The sequence below is a fragment of the Anolis sagrei genome, chromosome 3 (assembly GCF_037176765.1).
Source record: "Anolis sagrei isolate rAnoSag1 chromosome 3, rAnoSag1.mat, whole genome shotgun sequence".
In the NCBI taxonomy this organism is placed as follows: domain Eukaryota; kingdom Metazoa; phylum Chordata; class Lepidosauria; order Squamata; family Dactyloidae; genus Anolis; species Anolis sagrei.
Window position 1 is genome coordinate 164263915 of NC_090023.1, and position 20787 is coordinate 164284701.

At 43.8% G+C, this 20787-nt stretch overlaps 1 protein-coding gene across 6 annotated transcripts in view; it reads right to left on the minus strand.

The window, feature by feature from the left end:
• Positions 1-20787, minus strand: part of FAM13C (family with sequence similarity 13 member C) — a 128953-nt gene that overhangs the window by 28870 nt on the left and 79296 nt on the right. For all 6 annotated transcript variants that reach the window (XM_067465648.1, XM_067465647.1, XM_067465646.1 and 3 more), the window contains exons 7-10: positions 11507-11717; positions 9952-10090; positions 4842-4923; positions 915-1117 (exon numbers count right to left, since the gene is read on the minus strand). In XM_067465648.1, coding sequence (XP_067321749.1) covers positions 915-1117; positions 4842-4923; positions 9952-10090; positions 11507-11717 — 635 coding nt within the window. The remainder of the gene's footprint in view (positions 1-914; positions 1118-4841; positions 4924-9951; positions 10091-11506; positions 11718-20787) is intronic.

Here is a 20787-nt window from a genome sequence, read left to right on the forward strand (position 1 = left end):
CAGTGTGCAGGGATTATACCAGAATATGTGGCGCAGTGGGTTAAACCCCTGTGCCGGCAGGACTGAAGACCGACAGGTCGCAGGTTCGAATCCGGGGAGAGGCAGATGAGCTCCCTCTCTCAGCTCCAGCTTCTCATACAGGGACATGAGAGAAGCCTCCCACAAGGATGATAAAAATATCAAATCATCCGGGCGTCCTCTGGCCAACGTCCTTGCAGACGGCCAGTTCTCTCATACCAGAAGTGACTTGCAGTTTCCCAAGTCGCTCCTGACACGATTAAAAAAAACCAGAAAATGTTTGAGCTTTATGTCAGAAAAAGAAAAAAAAAACAGCCTGTCTATCAAACCTTGCAAATGCTGATTTATTGTCAGTAATTGTTTGGATGTTTTACCAATTTTATATATCTATATATTTGAGGTCATGTAGAAATTTATCAGGTGGAAAAGGGTCATGAGTGGGAAAAGTTTAAGAAGCACCAGCTCTTATATAAAGGTAATAAATGATGCTTCTGTTTGTTCACTTTCTCCTTTCCTCTGCCTTCTTTTCTTCCCCCATTTCTTTTGTGTTGTATCTTTTTCAGACTATAAACCTGTCATTAGAAACTATGTTCTTTTTTATTGATTTTCCATAACCTACTCTTGAAGCTTTTCAGATGAAAAGCAAGATTAAATGTACAAAGAAATAAATGCTCAGAGATTTCATGTGCAACCTTTCCTAAAAAATTTTTTTTCAGGAAGTAGTTTCCACTGCAACATGGGAGCAGAGGATACAATAAACCGATGGTAGGTAAACATGGAAGTATACACAGCTTTTAATGGTTTCCCATATGACTGACGAATTCAACAATTTAAGATCTGATCTTGGCTGGCTGACACCATATGAGAAATGCCAATATCATATGAGAAACACATACCTTAATGTTCTCAGGGATACTGAGTTGTTGTCGTGTTTCTGTCAATCGTTTAATCACAGCCTCCCTGGTTTCTTCTAGCGATGGGCTCGAGGGAGCTCCTGCTGCATCCTGCTTCACAGTCTCTTTGGCGCTCTCCTGATGAAGGCTCCTTTGAGGTGCTTTGAGGGGGCAGCTTTGTTCCTCTGACATCTTGAGCTTCAGCTCTGTGAAGAAAATGCCAAGGATATAGATGGAGAAATAATTTTCACCATCCAATACAGATGTTCATATAAACAACAACAACAACACCTTGGGATTGAAAAATCTGTAGATGCTGGATAGTTATTATGTATTATTTTTTTTATTTAGAACTTTTCTATACTAATCTTCTCGACCTCAAGAGAGGGACTAAGGCCGATTTACAACATGATTCAAAAACAGTAGATTAAAACATCACACCATAAAACATATTAATACATAAAATACATTAAAATCAATCATATAATTACATAAAGCCAAGTCGTCCAAAAGACCATCCGTCCGTGTGGCCAGAAGTTCTTGACTCACCCATCAAATGCCGATTTGCTACCAGGCTCAATTCAAAGTGCTGGCGTTGGCCTATAAAGCCCTAAACGGTTCTGGCCCAAGCTACCTATCCGAACGTATCTCTGCCTATCAGCCCGCCAGGACCCTAAGATCTTCTGGGGAGGCACTGCTCTCTATCCCACCTGTTTCACAGGTGCGGCTGGTGGGGACGGGAGACAGGGCCTTTTCTGTGGTGGCCCCTCGGCTGTGGAATGCCCTTCCCATGGAGGTTAGATCAGCCCCCTCGCTAATGGTGTTTCGAAGAAGATTAAAAACTTGGATGTTTGAACGGGCATTCGGATAAACAGTGCAATGAATGTGATGATTACAGGAATGGATATATGGACGACGAATTGGATCACGACTCTAGTTATGAGATGTATTGTGTTGTTATTGTTGTGTCAATATTTGTATACTATGTTTTTATGGTTTTAAATTGTATATCGTTGATTGACTTTTTACCCTTGTTGTAAACCGCGTTGAGTCGCCGGCTGGGCTGAGAAACTGCGGTATACAAGTAAAGTAAATAAATAAAGTAAATAAATAAATTCCAGAACCAAGTTTTCACCAATTTTCTAAAAGTCAGGAGGGAAGGGGAGAGTGGAAGAGAGTTCCAGAGCCGAGGGGCCACCACCGAGAAGGCCCTGTCCCTCGTCCCCACCAGACCCACCTGCGAGGATGGTGGGACCGAGAGCAGGGCCCCTCCGGAAGATCTTAACAACCTTGATGGTTCATAGGGGAGAATCTGTTTAGACAGGTAAACTGGGCCGGAGTCGTTTAGGGATTTATAGGTCAACACCAGCACTTTGAATTGTGCTCGGAAGCTAATTGGCAGCCAGTGGAGCTGGTGCAACAGAGGAGTAGTATGCTCCCTATACCCGCTCCCGTTAGTAATCTGGCTGCCGCTCGTTGGACTAGTTGAAGCTTCTGGGCAGTCTTCAGAGGCAACCCCACGTAGAGAGCATTGCAGTAGTCTATACGGGATATAACCAGAGCGTGGACCACCGTGGCCAAATCAGACTTCTCAAGGTACGGGCGCAGCTCGCGCAAAAGTTTTAATTGTGCAAAAGCTCCCCTAACCACCACCGAGACCTGGGGTTCCAAGCTCAACGATGAGTCCAGGATCACTCCCAAACTGCGAACCTGCTCCTTCAGGGGGAGTGTAACCCCGTCGAGCACAGGCTGTAACCCTATGCCCTGTTCGGCCTTTCGACTGACCAGGAGTACCTCTGTCTTGTCTCGATTTAGTTTCAATCTGTTGGCTCTCATCCAGTCCTTTACAGCGGCCAAGCACCAGTTCAGGACTTGAACAGCCTCCTTAGTAGCAGGTGGAAAGGAGTGACAGAGTTGGACATCATCTGTGTAGAGATGACACCGAACCCCGAAATGTGTAACTGTGTGGTATTCCTGATTCTTAGATATTCCCTAATCTAGGGGACACGTGGGGACTCTAAAAAGCCCCCCAATCCCAATTATTAGGAAGCAGTCACTATGGTTGACAGAGGTCCATTCAACTCTAACCATCACCCAAGTCAAAAAAGAAGCACCATTAAAGCCTTGGGGGACCGTGCAAAACGAATCTGCAAACACCACCTCCTCCAAGATGAACTGAACCACCTCAACTGGGCTTTACAGGCCAATGGATACTCCACCTCAGACATCAGAAAAGCTGCAAGACCAAGAACGAGCCACGAGAGTAACGACAAAGATACCCCCAGAGGAAAAGTGTTCTTGCCAGACATCAAGGGAACCACTGACCGCATAGGGAAGCTGACGAGAAAACACAACATACACCCTATCTACAGACCCACTAAGAAAATCCAACAAATGATACATTCTGCAAAGGACAAGAGGGATCCTCTCACCTCAGCAGGAGTCTACTGTATACCATGCAGCTGTGGACAAGTCTACATAGGGACCACCAAACGCAGCATTGCCCAAACACAAATCAAGGAACATGAAAGGCACTGCAGACTACTTCAACCAGAGAAGTCAGCCATAGCAGAGCACCTGATGAGCCAACCTGGACTCAAAATTGTATGCATGGGTGACTTAGATACTGAAACCTTTGCCTTTTGATGATTCAATGTACAAGGACTTGTTTAAATTACAACACTATTTTAAAAAGTTGCGTAAAAAATAATTTATGAAATATGCATTAATTTTATGTTCAAATTAGAGTACCATCTCATTATGTGTATTCCGAAAGCCAAAACATTTCTTGTCCTAAGCATTTCAGATAAGAGTGCACATTCGTATTTATCTGCCTTTCAATGTGGAAATGTTAGAACTTGACCTTATGCTCCAAAGCTCAAGGGGAATGTCACTGTAGAGGCCCACAAGCAACATTTCTTCCTTTTTATATCAAACTAGCTGTCCCCTGCCACGCGTTGCTGTGGCCCAGCCTGGTGATTCGGAACATACAGTAATGAGAAATTGTTGGTTTCTAATATTTGTCATTTCTTTATGGTTGTGGGTAAACAAACAGTGTTTCTTGCTGTTTCTTTGTCAGTGTTGATGTGGAGAGTGTCTGGTTTGCCTACTCTGGAACATGCAACATGTTATTGTCCTTCTTTAGGGGTCCCTTTCAAATCTATAATACTATATCTCTGTGTGAGAGAGATTCATATATATTTATCTATATCTATGGCTGGATAGCTCTTTGTCAGGAGGGCTTTATGTTTTCTTGTTCTGGTGAAGGAAGTTGGACTGGATGGCCTTAAGACAGCATTTCTCAACCTGGGGTTTGGGACCCCTGGGGGGTTGTGAGGGAGTGTCAGAAGGGTCACCAAAGACCACCAGAAATTACAGTATTTTCTGTTGTTCATGAGGATTCTGTGTGGGAAGTTTGCCCCAATTTCATCAGAATGCTCCTTGATTGTAGGTGAACTATAAATCCCAGTAAATACAACTCCCAAATGTCAAGGTCTATTTCCCCAAAACTCCATCTGTGTTTATATTTGAGTTTGGTCCAGATCCATCATTGTTTTGAGTCCACAGTGCTCTCTAGATGTAGGTGAACTACAACTCCAGAACCCAAGGCCAATGCCCACCAAACCCTTCTAGTGTTTTCTTTTGGTCAGGGGAGTCCTGTGTGCCAAGTTTGGTTCAATTCCATCATTGGTGGAGTTCAGAATGCTCTTTGATTATAGGTGAACTATAAATCCCAGCAACTACAACTCACAAATGACAAAATCATAATTTTTGAGTGATGGTCACTCCTTGTGTAGTGAGATGTTTTGTTGCCAAATTTGGTATGATTTCGTTCATTGGTTCTTTTGTTTTTAAGGTACCCATTATGCACAGAGCATTTTTATATATATAGATACTACACATGAAACATAAATATCCTATTTTGGGTACCTTTAAGCTGTCTTCGACTTTTGGCCAAGTCATTCATCCATTTCATTACTTCTGGATTTCCTATTTTGTCAGCATATGAAGGCTGGAATGGAAAGAATAAAGGAGAAAAAATGAAGATGGCTAGATTGTGGCTTCGGTTCTTACTCATACAGATCTACAAAGTCTAGATTTTAATATCCTAATGAATTTTCCAAATGTTGGTTTTAATCGAAATTGATCAGAAGTGAAATCGGTTAGCAGGGCGTCTTGCACTTTAATGGAATCAATTACACAATTCAAGGGTCTGAGGAAGGGATGGATACTTGTTCTCCAGATACTATTGAATTGTAGCTGCTATCAGCATTGGCAACAATGACCAATTGCAGGAGGAGCTGCAAACTGACATCATCCGCAAAACCAAAATGATCTATATATGGCCTATTAATTCATAGAATCATAGAATCAAAGAGTTGGAAGAGACCTCATGGGCCATCTAGTCCAATCCCCTGCAAAGAAGCAGGAATATTGCATTTAAATCACCCCTGACAGATGGCCATCCAGCCTCTGTTTAAAAACTTCCAGAGAAGGAGCCTCCACCACACTCCGGGGCAGAGAGTTCCACTGCTGAACGGCTCTCACAGTCAGGAAGTTCTTCCTCATGTTCAGATGGAATCTCCTCTCTTGTAGTTTGAAGCCATTGTTCCGCGTCCTAGTCTCCAAGGAAGCAGAAAATAAGCTTGCTCCCTCCTCCCTGAGTCTTCCTCTCACATATTTAGACATTTATTTATTTATTTACAGCTTTTATATTTATTTACAGCTTCTCACCCCTCCAGGGACTCAGGGCGGATTACAGTGTACACATATATGGCAAACATTCAGTGCCAATTTTTGACATACAAACATATACAGACATACACAGAGGCTATTTAACTTTTTTCTGGCTGCCAGAGGAGCTGTCGCTTTCATCGTCCATCTGCGATGCTGATGAAGCACTTCCGCATTTCCCGCATGCTTTGCTGGAGTCTTCTTTATGGCCTCATAAATCAGTTAATTTAGCCTCCCCACACTTTAAGGTGGTACCTTATTTTCCTACTTGACAGATGCAACTGTCTTTCGGGTTGCAAAGGTCGACATTAGGATACACACAATTGGTTGGAAACCCACTCCAACCCGGGCTGGCTTCGAACTCATGATCTTTTTGGTCAGAGTGATCTTAATGCAGCTGACACTCATCCAGCTGCGCCACAATCCCAGTGCTGTGACATGGCTATCATATCTCCTCTCAGCCTTCTCTTCTTCAGGCTAAACATGCCCAGCTCCTTAAGCCACTCCTCATAGGGCTTATTCTCCAGACCCTTGCTCATTTTAGTCGCCCTCCTCTGGACACATTCCAGCTTATCAATATCTTTCTTGAATTGTGGTGCCCAGAATTGGACACAATTTCTAAAACTCTGCTCCTCCAGATGTTTTGGACTCCAGTTCCCACAATTTCTAACAGCTGGTAAACTAGCTGGGAATTCTGGGAGCTGAAGCCCAAAACACCTGGAAGAGCAGAGTTTGAGAAACATTGATTTAGAGTATTTATATATCACCTCCCAGCCCACCAGGGCCCTTGAACACAATTGATGGGAGCGTTTAAAACAACAAAAAGGCAAAATTTACCAAAAAATGTTTTTAAAAACAATCTTAAAACAGTCCTTAAAATCAATTTAAAACTAAAAATTAAAACAGGCTGAATGGTTTAGAACAGGGGTCCTCAAACTATGGCCCGGGGGCCAGATACGGCCCTCCAAGGTCATTTACCCGGCCCTCACTCAGGGTCAACCTAAGTCTGAAATGACTTGAATGCACACAACATCAACAACAACAACAATCCTATCTCATTATCCAAAAGCAGGCCCACACTTCCTATTGAAATACTAATACGTTTATATTTGTTAAAATAGATCTTCATTTTAATTATTGTATTATTTTAAAGGTTTTTTTGTACTACAAATAAGATATGTGCAGTGTGCTTAGGAATTCATTCATGTTTTTTTCATATTATAATCCAGCCCTCCAACAGTTTGAGGAACTGTAACCTGGCCCTCTGTTTAAAAAGTTTGAGTACTCCTGGTTTAGAACATCTAAGATCGCCGTTTTAGCTTCCTTGATGATCTCAGGCTTACCTTCCTTTGGCGAGGTGTTCCACAACCAGTTTTGTAACAGATAAAGCCCTGCCACATGTGCCTGCCAGCTGAACCTCTTAAGGTGCTGAGACATACAACAGGGCTTCCCCTGAAAATCTCATATTTCAGGCTAGCTCATAGTCTTTCAGATATCCTGATCCCAAGTCATTAAGAGCTTTATAGGTCAAACTGAATTGAGCTCATATGCAAACTGAAAGTCAGCACAGTTCTTGTAGGACCAGCGTTATACAATCTCTAAAAGGCACGCGCAACTTCAGTGTGGCTGCCCCATTTGGCATAGCTATAGCTTTCAAATACTTTTCAAGTAGTGTAATCAGAAGGCAACTAAGACATGAACCATTCTGACCAGGAATTTCATCAGGTGGAGGTCCTCAAGCCAAGGGAAAGAGGGGCATCCGTGGGGCAGAGGGGGAAATCCAAATGGCTGCAGAGGAAGCCATCACTCTCTGCTCCACATTGCCCGCATTGACACCTTCCCCATCCCATGGGGTGAAGCATCGCCACCAGGCTTCCCCATGTACTTTCCCAGTCTTGTCCTATGAGATTACGGGAAGCCATGTTCTCAGGGCTCCACTGTAGGATACTGCCAGGATGCTGGGAAGATGGAGCCCCACTAGAAGTAGCTGTACACCATCTGATGGGATCCGGCAGGCTCCATCCTCCCAGCATCCTGAAAGCATCCTAAGGCATTGAAATTGTCAAATGTGATAAGGTCCCAGATCTGTCGTCCCCCACTGTGAGTGTTTTCCCACCATGAGTGTCTCAGGCCGGATCCGAACAGGCCTTTATTCCAGAAGCATCCGCTGAGATCCTGTGGCATGGCCGCAGGATCAATGTGACACTCACTCAATGTGGCGCTGCTCTATCTCCATCGCCTACCGTTAAGAGCCTAGGTGTCGTTTTGGATTCGCAGCTGACGATGGAGGCTCAGGTTGCTGCTGGCAGCAAACAAGCCTTTTTCCATCTACGACAAGCGAGGCAACTGGCACCTTACCTGTCGGATGAGGCTCTGGCAACGGTCATCCATGCCACGGTCACATCTAGGCTGGACTATTTTAACACCTTGTATGTTGGCCTTCCTATTTCTACGACCCGAAAGCTCTGTATTGTCCAGAATGCTGCAGCCAGGTTACTCACAAAAACACCCATGAAATGCCATATAACACCAGTGTTGCGGCATCTACACTGGCTCCCAATTGAGTATCGTGGTTTGTATAAGATGCTGGTCCTGACCTTTAAAACTTTATATGGCCAGGGTCCATTGTATCTTAGAGACCGTCTCTCCTTCTACCATCATCGGAGGTCGCCACGACCATCCCAACGCCATTTGCTCTATATGCCAGGTCCTAGGGAAGTGCACTTGGAAAGCACCAGACGCAGGGCCTTCTCTATTTCTCCCCCTGCCTTATGGAATTCCTTGCCTCCCTATTTGAGAGCCATGCGTGACTTAGGGTATTTTATCCTAGCAATTAAGACCTGGCTTTTTACTAGAGCATTTGACCCATGTTAATTTTAATATTTGTATGTATGTGTTTTATCCTGTATAATTTCTGCAGTGTAAAACGCATGGAGCATCTTGGGTGGAGGACGATTAATAAGTAATTAAAGATGATGATGATGATGATGATGATGATGATGATGATGATGATTTAAAAAAATGTGGATGTTTCTGGGGGCCTGTCCACACCCACCCCAGAAAGCACACACCTTCTGGGATGGGGGTCCAGTCATTCTCTCAGGACTAGCCCGATTGAATGTCTGGAGGCCCTCCCCCCCACCCCCCAGGCTCCCAGACACCTTAGAAAAGTAATAAAAACTTACCCATCCGCCATTACAAGCCTCAGCCGGCTCTCCCAGTGGGTAGAAGTGACGCACCAGGAGAGTGGGGGGGGGGGGGGGAGCGATTTTCCTCCGTCCTCCCTCCCCTCCTGGTGCATCATTTATATGCACCAGGAGAGCCAGCCAAGGCTTTTAATGGAGCATGGGTAAGTTTTTATTACTTTTCTAAGGGGTCTGGGGACTTGGGAGGGCGGAATAAATCCACTATCAAATTATTTTGCTACAAACCAGGGTTTTCCTTCAGGTTCCAGGAGCCCAAAGAACTCGGATTGCTGTCGTGATTGACCCCTGGGGGCATGGAAGCAGTCTCAGGAGTCAATTCCCACAATTCCCACAAAGCCTACACCTGTCCGAACGGATTCTCCCCTATGAACCATCAAGGTTGTTAAGATCTTCTGGAGGGGCCCTGCTCTCGGTCCCACCACCCTCGCAAGCGTGTCTGGTGGGGGTGAGGGACAGGGCCTTCTCGTTAGTGGCCCCTCGGCTCTGGAACTCTCTCCCATTGGAGATTAGAACTGCCCCTTCTCTCCTGACTTTTAGAAAGCTGGTGAAAACTTGGCTTTGGAATATAGCATTTGATGAGTGAATCAATAACTCTTGACCACACGGACGAATGGTGTTGAATTGTGATTTCATTCTGAAAACATGGCCTTCTGTAATTATATGTTATATTTTAATGTATTTTATGGATTAGTGTATTATGAAGTGTGGTGTTTTTATATTATTGCTTATGAATCTCTTGTTGTGAACCGGCCTTATATTGAGGTCCGTATCTTTCTAGGTATTTAATTAACCCGCAGTAAACTGGTAAATCCCAGTTTACTCCAGATTAATTCAGGTTTACCTGAGGTGTCATTTGGGATCCTCAGGTAAACCCATGACAGATTGTGGGTTAAAGGCCTGTCTGGAAGGGTTCTAAGTAGCAATGCAATAATGTAGATTTCCACCTTCTTTGATCCTTAAAAACATTAAAAACCCATCTGGGATCCACCCAATACAATCTCTCCCAGCCTGTTTGCTCATCTTTCATAAACGTTTTCATCTCCTCTCCTCACATATGGAAGAAACACAAGGCATGTTTGCCTAGCTCCTCGGTTCCTTACCCGATAATTCTTTTCTTGCTCAAACTTTTCTTCATATTTCCTGATTTTCCTCTTCAGACTCTGAAGGTGCTTTGTGAGTTGTGCTACTGTCTGCGGCTCTTTGCAATCCTCACAGCTACCTCTAGAAGAACTTCTTGGCCTGCAAAGTTAGAAACAGTGAAAGGGCCCATGTATGATACCATTTTTTAAGGATTAGGGTTACGACTGCACTAGACTGCTCAAAGGAAAGGAATGAAAAATAAAGAAAAATACCAAGGAGAGGGAAACAGGGGAAAAATGAGGAAAAATGAGGAAGCAAACCTGGGTAGCTCTTGTTCTTTCACTAAGCATAGAGCAGAATGTGAATCAAATCAATCAAATCCTTTATTTCGGTCATTGACCAGCACAGGAAATAGAGTCACATTTTCAAACTTGGTATGTTTGGTACATTAAAAATATAAATATAACTACTGAAGCACAATATGGGTGAGGGAGCGGAAGGGAAGGGAAAACAGGGTAAAAACATACAATGCCCAGATCCATCCCAAAATTGTAGATACAGAGAAAAAGATTACTGGACACACAGTTAACTTTTGGGACTAGTCATTCCCTGACGGATTTTGTATGCTGCTGCACAGAACTTTGCAACATTGTAGGTTGTAGCTGAATTAATATCTTCGAGTAGCATGGAGGTATAAAATTGTCCTGAATGGCCTAGGTGCTTGTACAACAGAGGTAAGATAAGCCTGGCACGGATATCCCTGTAGAACAGGCACTGAAGGAGCACATGTTCTATTGTTTCTACATGACCCAAGTCACAGGGGCAGAGTCTCTCTGGGAAAGGAATCTTCCGGTAGCGGCCTTCGAGTACAGCTGATGGGAGAGTGTGGCATTGAGCCAGGCTATGGTTAGTAGGCATGGTTAGGTACCACCGGAATCTTCGTAATTCGGAATAAAGTCGGAACAATTACCTTTTTGAAGCAATTTTGAAGTTTTTAAGAAAACCAGAAGTCCCTTTGACCTTCTGAAGCTTTTTCCGCCATTTTTGTTATGACTCATTCAGTGAGTTGGAAATTATTCAGCTTTCCCCCACTTCTGGTCCCTGGCTTCGGCTCAAGCCAGAGAAACCAGTTTTAAACCAGAGAAGGAAGGAATTTCCTCCGCTTGCTTTTCCCTGCTTCTGGTCCTTGGCCTCAGCTCAAGCCAGAGAAGCCAGTTTAAAGCCAGAAAAGCCACTTTCAAACCATAGAAGGAAGGATTTTCCTGGCCTCAGCTGAAGCCAGAGAAGCCAGTTTTAAACCAGAGAAAGAAGGAATTTCCTCCGATTGTTTTTCCCAACTTCTGGAGTAAAACAACTACTTTCAAATTAAAGACCACCCAATGAAACAGGAAATAACACTTTCGAACCATTAACGAAAGGATTTGGAAGTCTTGGAAGTTTTGAAAAGTTTTGAACATTTTTTTGTGTGAAAATCGGAATTGACTTTGGAATCGAACCACCAGCACATCCGAAACAAGTTTTGAACCATTTTTTTTACTATATAGGTTGTGGAAAATCCAGTGGACATAAACTTACATCATGAAGAGTTGAGCACTTGGTGGGGAAGGGGCCGATTCAGGGTCCAGATTAAATCTCTGACTTTGGCTAAAGATAGAGCACCGAGGAGACAGCAAAGGATTATCTCCATCAGTAATGTGATACAGCAGTCTGCTAGTCCCTAAGGATTGATGCTCTTCATGTCCACTGTCTGCATCTCCCTGGCCCTCTCTGATGACCAGTCCAGGCTCTGCAATCACAAAATGAATTCAACAGGCATTTAGAAGGGCAATCTCATTAAGCAGGACACATTATACAAGCATCTTTGTGGTTAACCAGTGCTCCTGCGAGACAATGGTTTTTTGGCATTGTGGAAAAAGAGTGCAGCATGTATAGAGAAAAGGTCACGTCAACAAAAGCAAGAAGGTAGATTAAGAGAAGGTCCATTAAATTTTTGTCAAGATTGCCTCATTAAGCATCCTTACATGGAACAAAGACATACATTGAAATAATTATACTTAAAATCATACAAAATATGAGTAAACTGCTAAGCTGCATGTTACAAAAATGAAAAGCATTTTGCTGTTGTTTCATTTCTTGTTCACAGTACCTAATGATTCCACTTTCACTGCCACTATTGTATCCTACAGAATCCTGGGATTTATAATTCTCTCTGGCTCAGCATTTTAAATACGTCTCCCTATACTAAAAGTCCCAGAAACCTATAGGATGGAACTATAAGTATTACAGGAGGATCATGGTGCTATAGCTGTGTGAAAAGGCCACAGTGTGCAGACTGCAATGCTCTGGGGTTAAGCTCCGAGGATTGAATGAAAAGTAATGCCTCCATCTTCGTAACTCCTCAACAGATGGCAGTACTGGTATGCAGGTACTGGCTTGTTCGGTAGACTCTCCTCTATAGTTCCATTTTGGTGGGAAGCCTTAGCTTTGAATGGTTGTGTTGTTAAAGTGCAAAGTACGGAACCCTGAGTAGATGTATTGTCGAAGGCTTTCATGGCTGGAATCACTAGGTTCTTGTGGGTTTTTTCGGGCTATAGGGCCATGTTCTAGAGGCATTTCTCCTGAAGTTTCACCTGCATCTATGGCAAGCATCCTCAGAGGTAGTGAGGTCACTACCTCTGAGGATGCTTGCCATAGATGCAGGTGAAACGTCAGGGGAAATGCCTCTAGAACATGGCCCTATAGCCCGAAAAAACCCACAAGAATCCTGAGTAGATGGTCGGTCAATGAGACTTAAGCAACGTGCAGTCATTGAATTCTTGACAGCAGAAGGTGTCACCCCAAAGGAGATTTATCAGAGAATGCAAGCTGCTTATGGTTATTGTGTTGATGTGAGTACTGTGCGTCGTTGAGTGAGAAAGTTTAAAGATGTTGAGGTGGGAACATCTGACTTGCATGAAAAACAAAGAGTTGGGCATCCTGTGACAGCAACCATCGAGTTTCATAAGCAAAAGGTTGACAGATTGATTCAGGATTATCGTCATATCACTCAGAGAGAAATTTCAAGCATAATTTCACAAGAACATGTGGGTCACATTATTGCTTTGCTTGGCTACTGGAAGATCTGTGCACAATGGTACCCAGGATGCTGACGCCTGAAATGAAAATGCACAGACTTGAAACTTCAGAGACTGGATCTCACCACCATACGACATCCTCCATACAGTCCAGATTTAGCACCGTCTGACTTCCATCTGTTCCTGATAATAAAAGAAGATCTGTGGGGACATCATTAGGCTTCTGATGAAGACGTTGAGAGAACTGTGAGATGCTGGTTGCAGAAACAGAGTGTCGACTTCTTCCGTGACTCTGTCAGAAAACTTGTTCATCATTTGCAGAAATGTATCCAATTGACTGGTGATTATGTGGGAAAGTGAATAGTGGTAGTTGAAGAGCACATTCTAAGGATTATTTCTGCATTTGATTTATTAAAATATTCCCATCCAAACCCAAGTAACGAAGGTGGAGGCATTACTTTTCATTCAACCCTAGTCATCATGAATTTCACAGAATTAAAGAAGAACTGAACATATCTTTAAAAAAAATCTTCTTCATGGGCATATTTTAAAAACACTTATGTGTATCAAACATTGTACAAATCAACCCCCCCCCCCCAAAAAAAAAACCCTATATAAAGTTCCCTTCCTCTCCTTGCCCTTGCATCTCTCAACATGTTCCACCTTACTTACTTACTTAGGCGATCCCTCGTTTTCCGAGGATGATTGTCTTCCAGTGTTCTTGTGGGTCCGTATGTGTCTGTGGAGCCCTATTCTTGCTCTGCATCTTCTTCTGCAGTGAGGGCATTGGTTTCCATGTGGAAGGCGGACTCGGTTGGGGTTGGCTTGACGCGCCTTCCTCTTGGCATGCTTCTCCCTTTCACCCTCCATTCGTGCCTCTTCAAATTCTGCAGCACTGCTGGTCACAGCTGACCTTTAGCTGGAGCGGTCAAGGGCCATGGCTTCTCAGTTCTCAGTGTCTATGCCAGAGTTTTTAAGGTTGGCTTTGAGGCCATCTTTAAACCTCTTTTCCTGCCCACCAACATTCTGTTTTCCGTTCTTAAGTTCGGAGTAGAGCAACTGCTTTGGGAGGGCATCTGGACAACGTGGCCGGTCCAGCGGAGTTGATGGCGGAGGACCATCGCTTCAATGCTGGTGGTCTTTGCTACTTCCAGCACGTTGATGTTTGTCCACCTGTCTTTCCAAGAGACTTGCAAGATTTTCTGGAGGCAGCGCTGATGGAATTGTTCCAGGAAGCATGTGGCATCTGTAGACAGTCCACGTCTCACAGGCATATAGCAGGGTTGGGAGGACAGTAGCTCTATAAACAAGCACCTTGGTATCCCTATGGATGTCCCGGTCCTCAAACGCTCTCTGCTTCATTCGGAAAAAATGCTGTGCTCGCAGAGCTCAGGCGGTGTTGTATTTCGGTGTCGATGTTGACTTTGGTGGAGAGGTGGCTGCCAAGGTAGCGGAAATGATCAACATTTTCTAATGTTACATCGTTAAGTTGTATCACTGGCATTGGAGAGGGGTTAGCTGGTGTCTGCTGGAACAGCACCTTGGTTTTTTCAAAGTTCAATGACAGGTCGATCTTCTCGTATGATTCTGTGAAAATGTTTAGAGTGGCTTGTAGATCTTCTTCTGAATGCGCCCATATGACATTGTCATCAGCATACTGGAGTTCTATAACAGATGTTGTTGTAACCTTGGTTTTGGCTTTCTGTCTGCTGAGGTTGAATAGCTTGCCATCTGTCTGATAGATGATCAGCTTCCCATCAACAAGTGAAGTATCATAGTGATGAAGATGGAGAATACAGTTGGGGCAAAAACACCGCAGCCGCAGGATGTTCACAAATTTGTTGCGAACATCTTGCCTTGCCCTTGCATCTCTCAACATGTTCCACCAAATCTTCTCCAGAAGGTCCCTCAGGCCCCTTCTACACTGCCATATAATCCAGATTATCAAAGCAAATAATCTACATTATCTGCTTTGAACTGCATTATATGAGTCTACACTGCCAGTTAAAAACAGACAACCTGGATATGGCAAGATAGAAAAGGCCTCAAATTAAATGTGTTAGATTAATCAATTTATGAAACAAAATAAGCAGCATAGGCAATGAAGCATTGTGTATGAAAAGGGACTACAAATACATTTCTCTAAAGAACAAACAAATCTGAACATGCAACATTCTGACAGATATCACGACAAGTGCCCGACCTCCTGTTCTCCACCTAGACTTTCAAACAGTGCCGATTGACTGCTTCTTTAATGCAGGATCCTGAATCAATCATCTCTGACACAATTCTTCCTTGATGGTTTATTTCAGATTAAAAGACTCAAGCTGCTGTCTTTCAAATAAATATATTCTGCATTTCTAGCATTCCAGTTGCCAAAAGGAAAAGTTGTAGAGATGTGCAGTATACAGGCAGTCCGCACATTACAAACATCCAAGTTACAAACAACTCATAGTTAAGAACAGGGGTGAGAGAACAGGAAGTGAAAGAAAGCTACCTCCAGGAAGGGAAATTCACTCCTGGAAGAGTTATTGTTCTGGTACAGCTGTACCAGGAGCTCCAACCTTATTTGCTTTGTATTAAATGTTTGTTTGCAGTCCCAGATTTCGGGGACTCTGCCGATAGGTGGCTTCTTTTCGCTGCAGTCATAGGGCAAGTCCATCATCATTAAGTTTGGTTCCGCCCCTTGCTCAGGGCTATTGGGAAGGGAAAGGAGCCATTTTTCAGTTAGTCTCAGCAAGGAAAGCTAATGTATAGGACGTGTGCAAGCTTCCCCTGTACAAAAGCTTCAACCTTTAAGAATTTCCAGGAAAACAGCCCTAAAGACCAAAGAACTCTAGCTGGACAACATCTAAGCCTTTACTGGTAGGTCCACTCGGCGTTCGAGAAGCAGTTCGACCCGGTAGCGGAGCCCACATCAGTAAGGGTTAGATTACAGTCAGCCTGGGAGAAGTTAAAAAGGGGATTTTCCTTTAAAGAAGAAGTTACTGAAGACAGTTGCCTGTCCTTCGTGGGCAAGATTAAGAATTCACCAGTTGCCTAAAAGCTTGGAATAATTTGCTTAACTTTACTGAAGACAATAACCCCCCCCCCCCCGGTGGCGCAGTGGGTTAAAGCACTGAGCTGCTAAGCTTGTTGACCTAAAGGTCGCAGGTTTGATCCCAGGGAGCGGCTTGAGCTTCCGCTGTCAGCCCTAGCTCCTGTCAACCTAGCAGTTCGAAAACGTGCAAATGTGAGTAGATCAATAGGTACCGCTCCGGTGGGAAGGTAACGGCGCTCCATGCAGTCATGCCGGCCACATGACCTTGGAGGTGTCTATGGACAACGCCGGCTATTCAGCTTAGAAATGGAGATGAGCACCACAACCCAGAGTCAGACATGACTGGACTTAATGTCAGGGGACAACCTTTACCTTACCTTACTGAAGACAAGAGAAGTTTCTGTTTGATTGTTCATTAATAAAGGACTTTGTTGTACTTCACAAGCCATCTAAAGACTATTTGTGGTGAAAACCCTCTGAGAACTTCTCTTTAGGCCCCCTGGCTTCCCGCTGGGCAAAGGTTGCATGTCCTGTTCTTAAAGGAAATTGTTTACAGCCCAGCGTGTGACAGAACAGTTATCATGGGGGAAAGGTGTCTCCACTGAAGCTTTCTCACCAACACTTGTTTCACAACAAGCCATTTTTTTTCAAAATTCAATGATCACAGGAATAAAAAGTGAGGTGAAATATTCTGAACAGGGGCACAGACAACAAATCAAACACTACAGGGGTGTTGACCCTTCTCTATGTCAACCAAAACTAAATAATATATGTATTTGGATGGAGTTACACTTAAAAATGTACCTGTTTATACTTATATACACATTCAACTTAAGAACAAACTTATAGAACCTATCTTATCCATAACTTGGGGACTGCCTGTATATAGGGAAATGATACTGAAATTACAGAAAATAACAAATGTATACTGTATTCAACAAAGACCAGATAATCTGGAGATTATTTCTACATGACAGACTGTCCCTCTGAGACAGATGTTATACAATGTCCGCTTTGAGCTTTCTTTGTGACAAGGAGATGTTCCTAAAACTGTGACGCTCTATTTGGATTATAATTTATGACATTGTTCAGCCATGTTTATGCTGGCTAATGGGAGTTGTAGCCCAGCAACATCTGGATAGCCTGCCCCTACTTTGGTAAGTACGAAAAACCAACAGTACTGTGGCAAAACCTTTTGTGAGTATTCCTTGCCTAAGAATATATAAAATTCATGGGGTTACCATAAATCAACAGGCAACTTGTATGCTTATTCTCTGTGAGTGTATCCCACACGATTTATTTTATTTATTTCGCGCATTTCTACCCCGCCCTTCTCAACCCCCGAGGGGGGACTCAGGGCGGCTTACAAAAGGCACAATTTGATGCCAGCAATACAGATAATAAGATAAAATATATATCAGCAACAATTATAACACAATTAAAACAATCTAGTTATACATCATAGCTAATAAAAACCAATCTAATGATCAACGTTCGCCAAGCTCAAAATCTGTAAATCATTCTGCATTGTCATAATCCTGTCCAATTCTAGTCGTCATTGTCCTTTGTCTATCTGCCAGATTACCCAAAGGCCTGGTCCCATATCCATGTTTTTAGTTTCCTTCTAAAAGACAGGAGGGATGTCGATGACCTAATTTCGCCGGGAAGCGAGTTCCACAGGTGAAGGGCCACCACCGAGAAGGCCCTGCTCCTCGTCCCCACCAATCTCACTTGTGATAGAGGTGGGGCCGAGAGCAGGGCCTCCCCAGAAGATCTTAAACTCCAAGGTGGGATGTAGAAGGAGATGCATTCGGACAGGTACGCTGGGCTGGAGCCGTATAGGGTTGTGTAGGTCAAAACCAGCACTTTGAATTGTGCTCGGAACTGGATCGGCAGCCAGTGGAGCTGACATAACAGAGGGGTGGTATGTTCCCTGTATGATGCTCTGGTGAGTAATCTGGCCGCCGCCCGTTGGACTAATTGAAGTTTCCGAAAAGTCTTCAAAGGCAACCCCACGTAGAGTGCGTTGCAGTAATCTATTCGGGATATAACAAGAGCATGGACCACTGTGGCCAGCTCAGACTTCCCAAGGTACGGGTGCAACTGGCACACATTTTTTAATTGTACAAAAGCTCTCCCGGCCACCGCCGAGACCTGGGGTTCCAGGCTCAGCGATGAGTCCAGGATCACTCCCAAGCTGCGAACCTGCGTCTTCAGAGGGAGTGTAACCCCGTCTAACACAGGCTGCAACCCTATGCCCTGTTCGGCCTTACGACTGACCAGTAGGACCTCTGTCTTGTCTGGATTCAGTTTCAATTTGTTAGCTCTCATCCAGTCCGACACAGCAGCCAAGCACCAGTTCAAGGTTTGGACAGCCTCCTTGGTGACAGGTGAGAAGGAGTGACAGATTTGGCAGAACTGACAATGCTATGCCAAATTTTTGAAATACTAACGCTAACACATTATCATTAATCATCAAAGAAAATGAATTCATCAGTGCTCTAACTTTTTTAAAAACCTTTTGTAAACAGACTACAAGATTCAGAGGCTGGACGGCTATCAGGGGTGCTTTGAATGCGATTTTCCTTCTGTTGTAACCTCATGGAGTAGACCACGCTCAATAGAGTGACAATCAGACTTAGCCTGCTCTCCAACATTCAACATTAGCAAAGATAACAGATATCTCATCGCTCCCATGGCTTACTTAGCAAACCTGGAAGTGCCTAAACACCGAAGAGCTTTCACTTTGACAAGATGCCATGCCCTTCCATCGAGAGTACTGGAGGGGAGGTACCGGAATCATAGAATCATAGAATCAAAGAGCTGGAAGAGACCTCATGGGCCATCCAGTCCAACCCCCTGCCAAGAAGCAGGAATATTGCATTTAAATCACCCCTGACTGATGGCCATCCAGCCTCTGTTTAGAAGCTTCCAAAGAAGGAGCCTCCACCACACTCCGGGGCAGAGAGTTCCACAGCTGAACGGCTCTCACAGTCAGGAAGTCCCCTGCCCAGAAGAGACTATGCCTGTGTGAGTCTGGCTACATTGAAACAACTGAACATGTGCTCCTTCAGTGTGCATTCTATAGAGGCATTAGAAATGTCATCAATCCATGGCTTTTAAAACATCCAGGGCACACTGAAAGATATTACACCTTCCTGTTGCTCTCGGACTCCTGCTCTGCAATAACCCATAGTGTTGCCAAGTTCTGTGCAGCAGCAATTAACATTAGCCGGTTGATGACTGACTCCGCTAGGCAACTTCCTGCCGGGAATACAGCTAGAGTGATTTGTAATAACTGAAATGCTGTAAATGCTCCCCCTCTCATCCCTCTTTAGAGTCTACCAGTGGTTTTAGACTCATATATGCACTTTAAACTGTAAGTTTAGTCTGTGTTTTAATCTGTTGCTTTTATAACATGTTTTTAATCTGCTTTTTTATCTGATCTACTTGGGAACTGTGATTCCCTTCCTTGGGCACCTGTGCCCCATTCTATAGTGTGCTGTCGTAATAAGACCGTAATAAATCATTGACTGATTGATTTTCCTTCTTCTTGGCAGGGGGTTGGACTGGATGGCCCACGAGGTCTCTTCCAAATCAATGATTCTATGATCCTGAACAGGCAGATGTGGCCAAAACAACAGAAGTCCATCATTGTATCAATTTCTGCCAACAATACTTCCCAAAAATATATCTCTTAAGCACTCTTCCAACCAAAAGGTTTCCTCCACTCAAACAGGACTAAGCTGCCAGTGGTCATCCAAATGATTTTTTGTTCAGCTTCCCCTAGTTTAAGGAATGACCTCCCAGAATAGATTTGATTTTAGAACAACATTAAATACCAGCCTCTTTGGATAGGCCTATCTAGGTTTATTTATCGTGTCATCAGCAACCAGACATTTGTATTACATTTTTAACCAAAAACAAACAGACAGAAAAAACACAAAATTTGTCAGCTTGGTAGTTGATTAAATGTCCTTTGACCAGTAGCTGGCCACTTGGGAGTGCCTCTGGTGTTGCTGCAAGGAGGTCCTCCATTGTGCATGTAGCAGGGCTCAGGTTGCATTGCAGCAGGTGGTCTGTGATTTGCACTCGCATGTTGTGGATTCCACTTTGTAGCCGCATTTCTTAAGGTTGGCTCTGCATCTTGTGGTGCCAGAGCGCAGTCTGTTCAGCGCCTTCCAAGCCACCCAGTTTTCAGTGTGCCCAGCGGGGAGTCTTTCATTTGGTATCAGCCATTGATTGAGGTTCTGGGTTTGAGCCTGCCACTTTTGGACTCTCGCTTGCTGGGGTGTTCCAGCGAGTGTCTCTGTAGATCTTAGAAAACTATTTCTTGATTTAAGTCGTTGACATGCTGGCTGATACCCAAACAAGGGATGGGCTGGAGATGTCTCTGCCTTGGTCCTTTCACTATTGGCTGCTACTTCCCGGCAGATGTCAGGTGGTGCAATACCAGCTAGACAGTGTAATTTCTCCAGTGGTGTAGGGCGCAGATACCCTGTGATGATGCAGTATGTCTCATTAAGAGCCACATCCACCATTTTAGCATGGTGAGATGTGTTCCACACCGGGCATGCATACTCAGCAGCATATCTTGGAAATTTTTACATTATAGATTTTAAATCATGAATTGGATGTTTAGATATATATTGATTGAATATGTTTTTTTACAATTAAGTTTTAACTAGGTTATGTGTTTTAACTTTTTGGATAGCCTGTATTTTAATATGATGTTTTTCTCT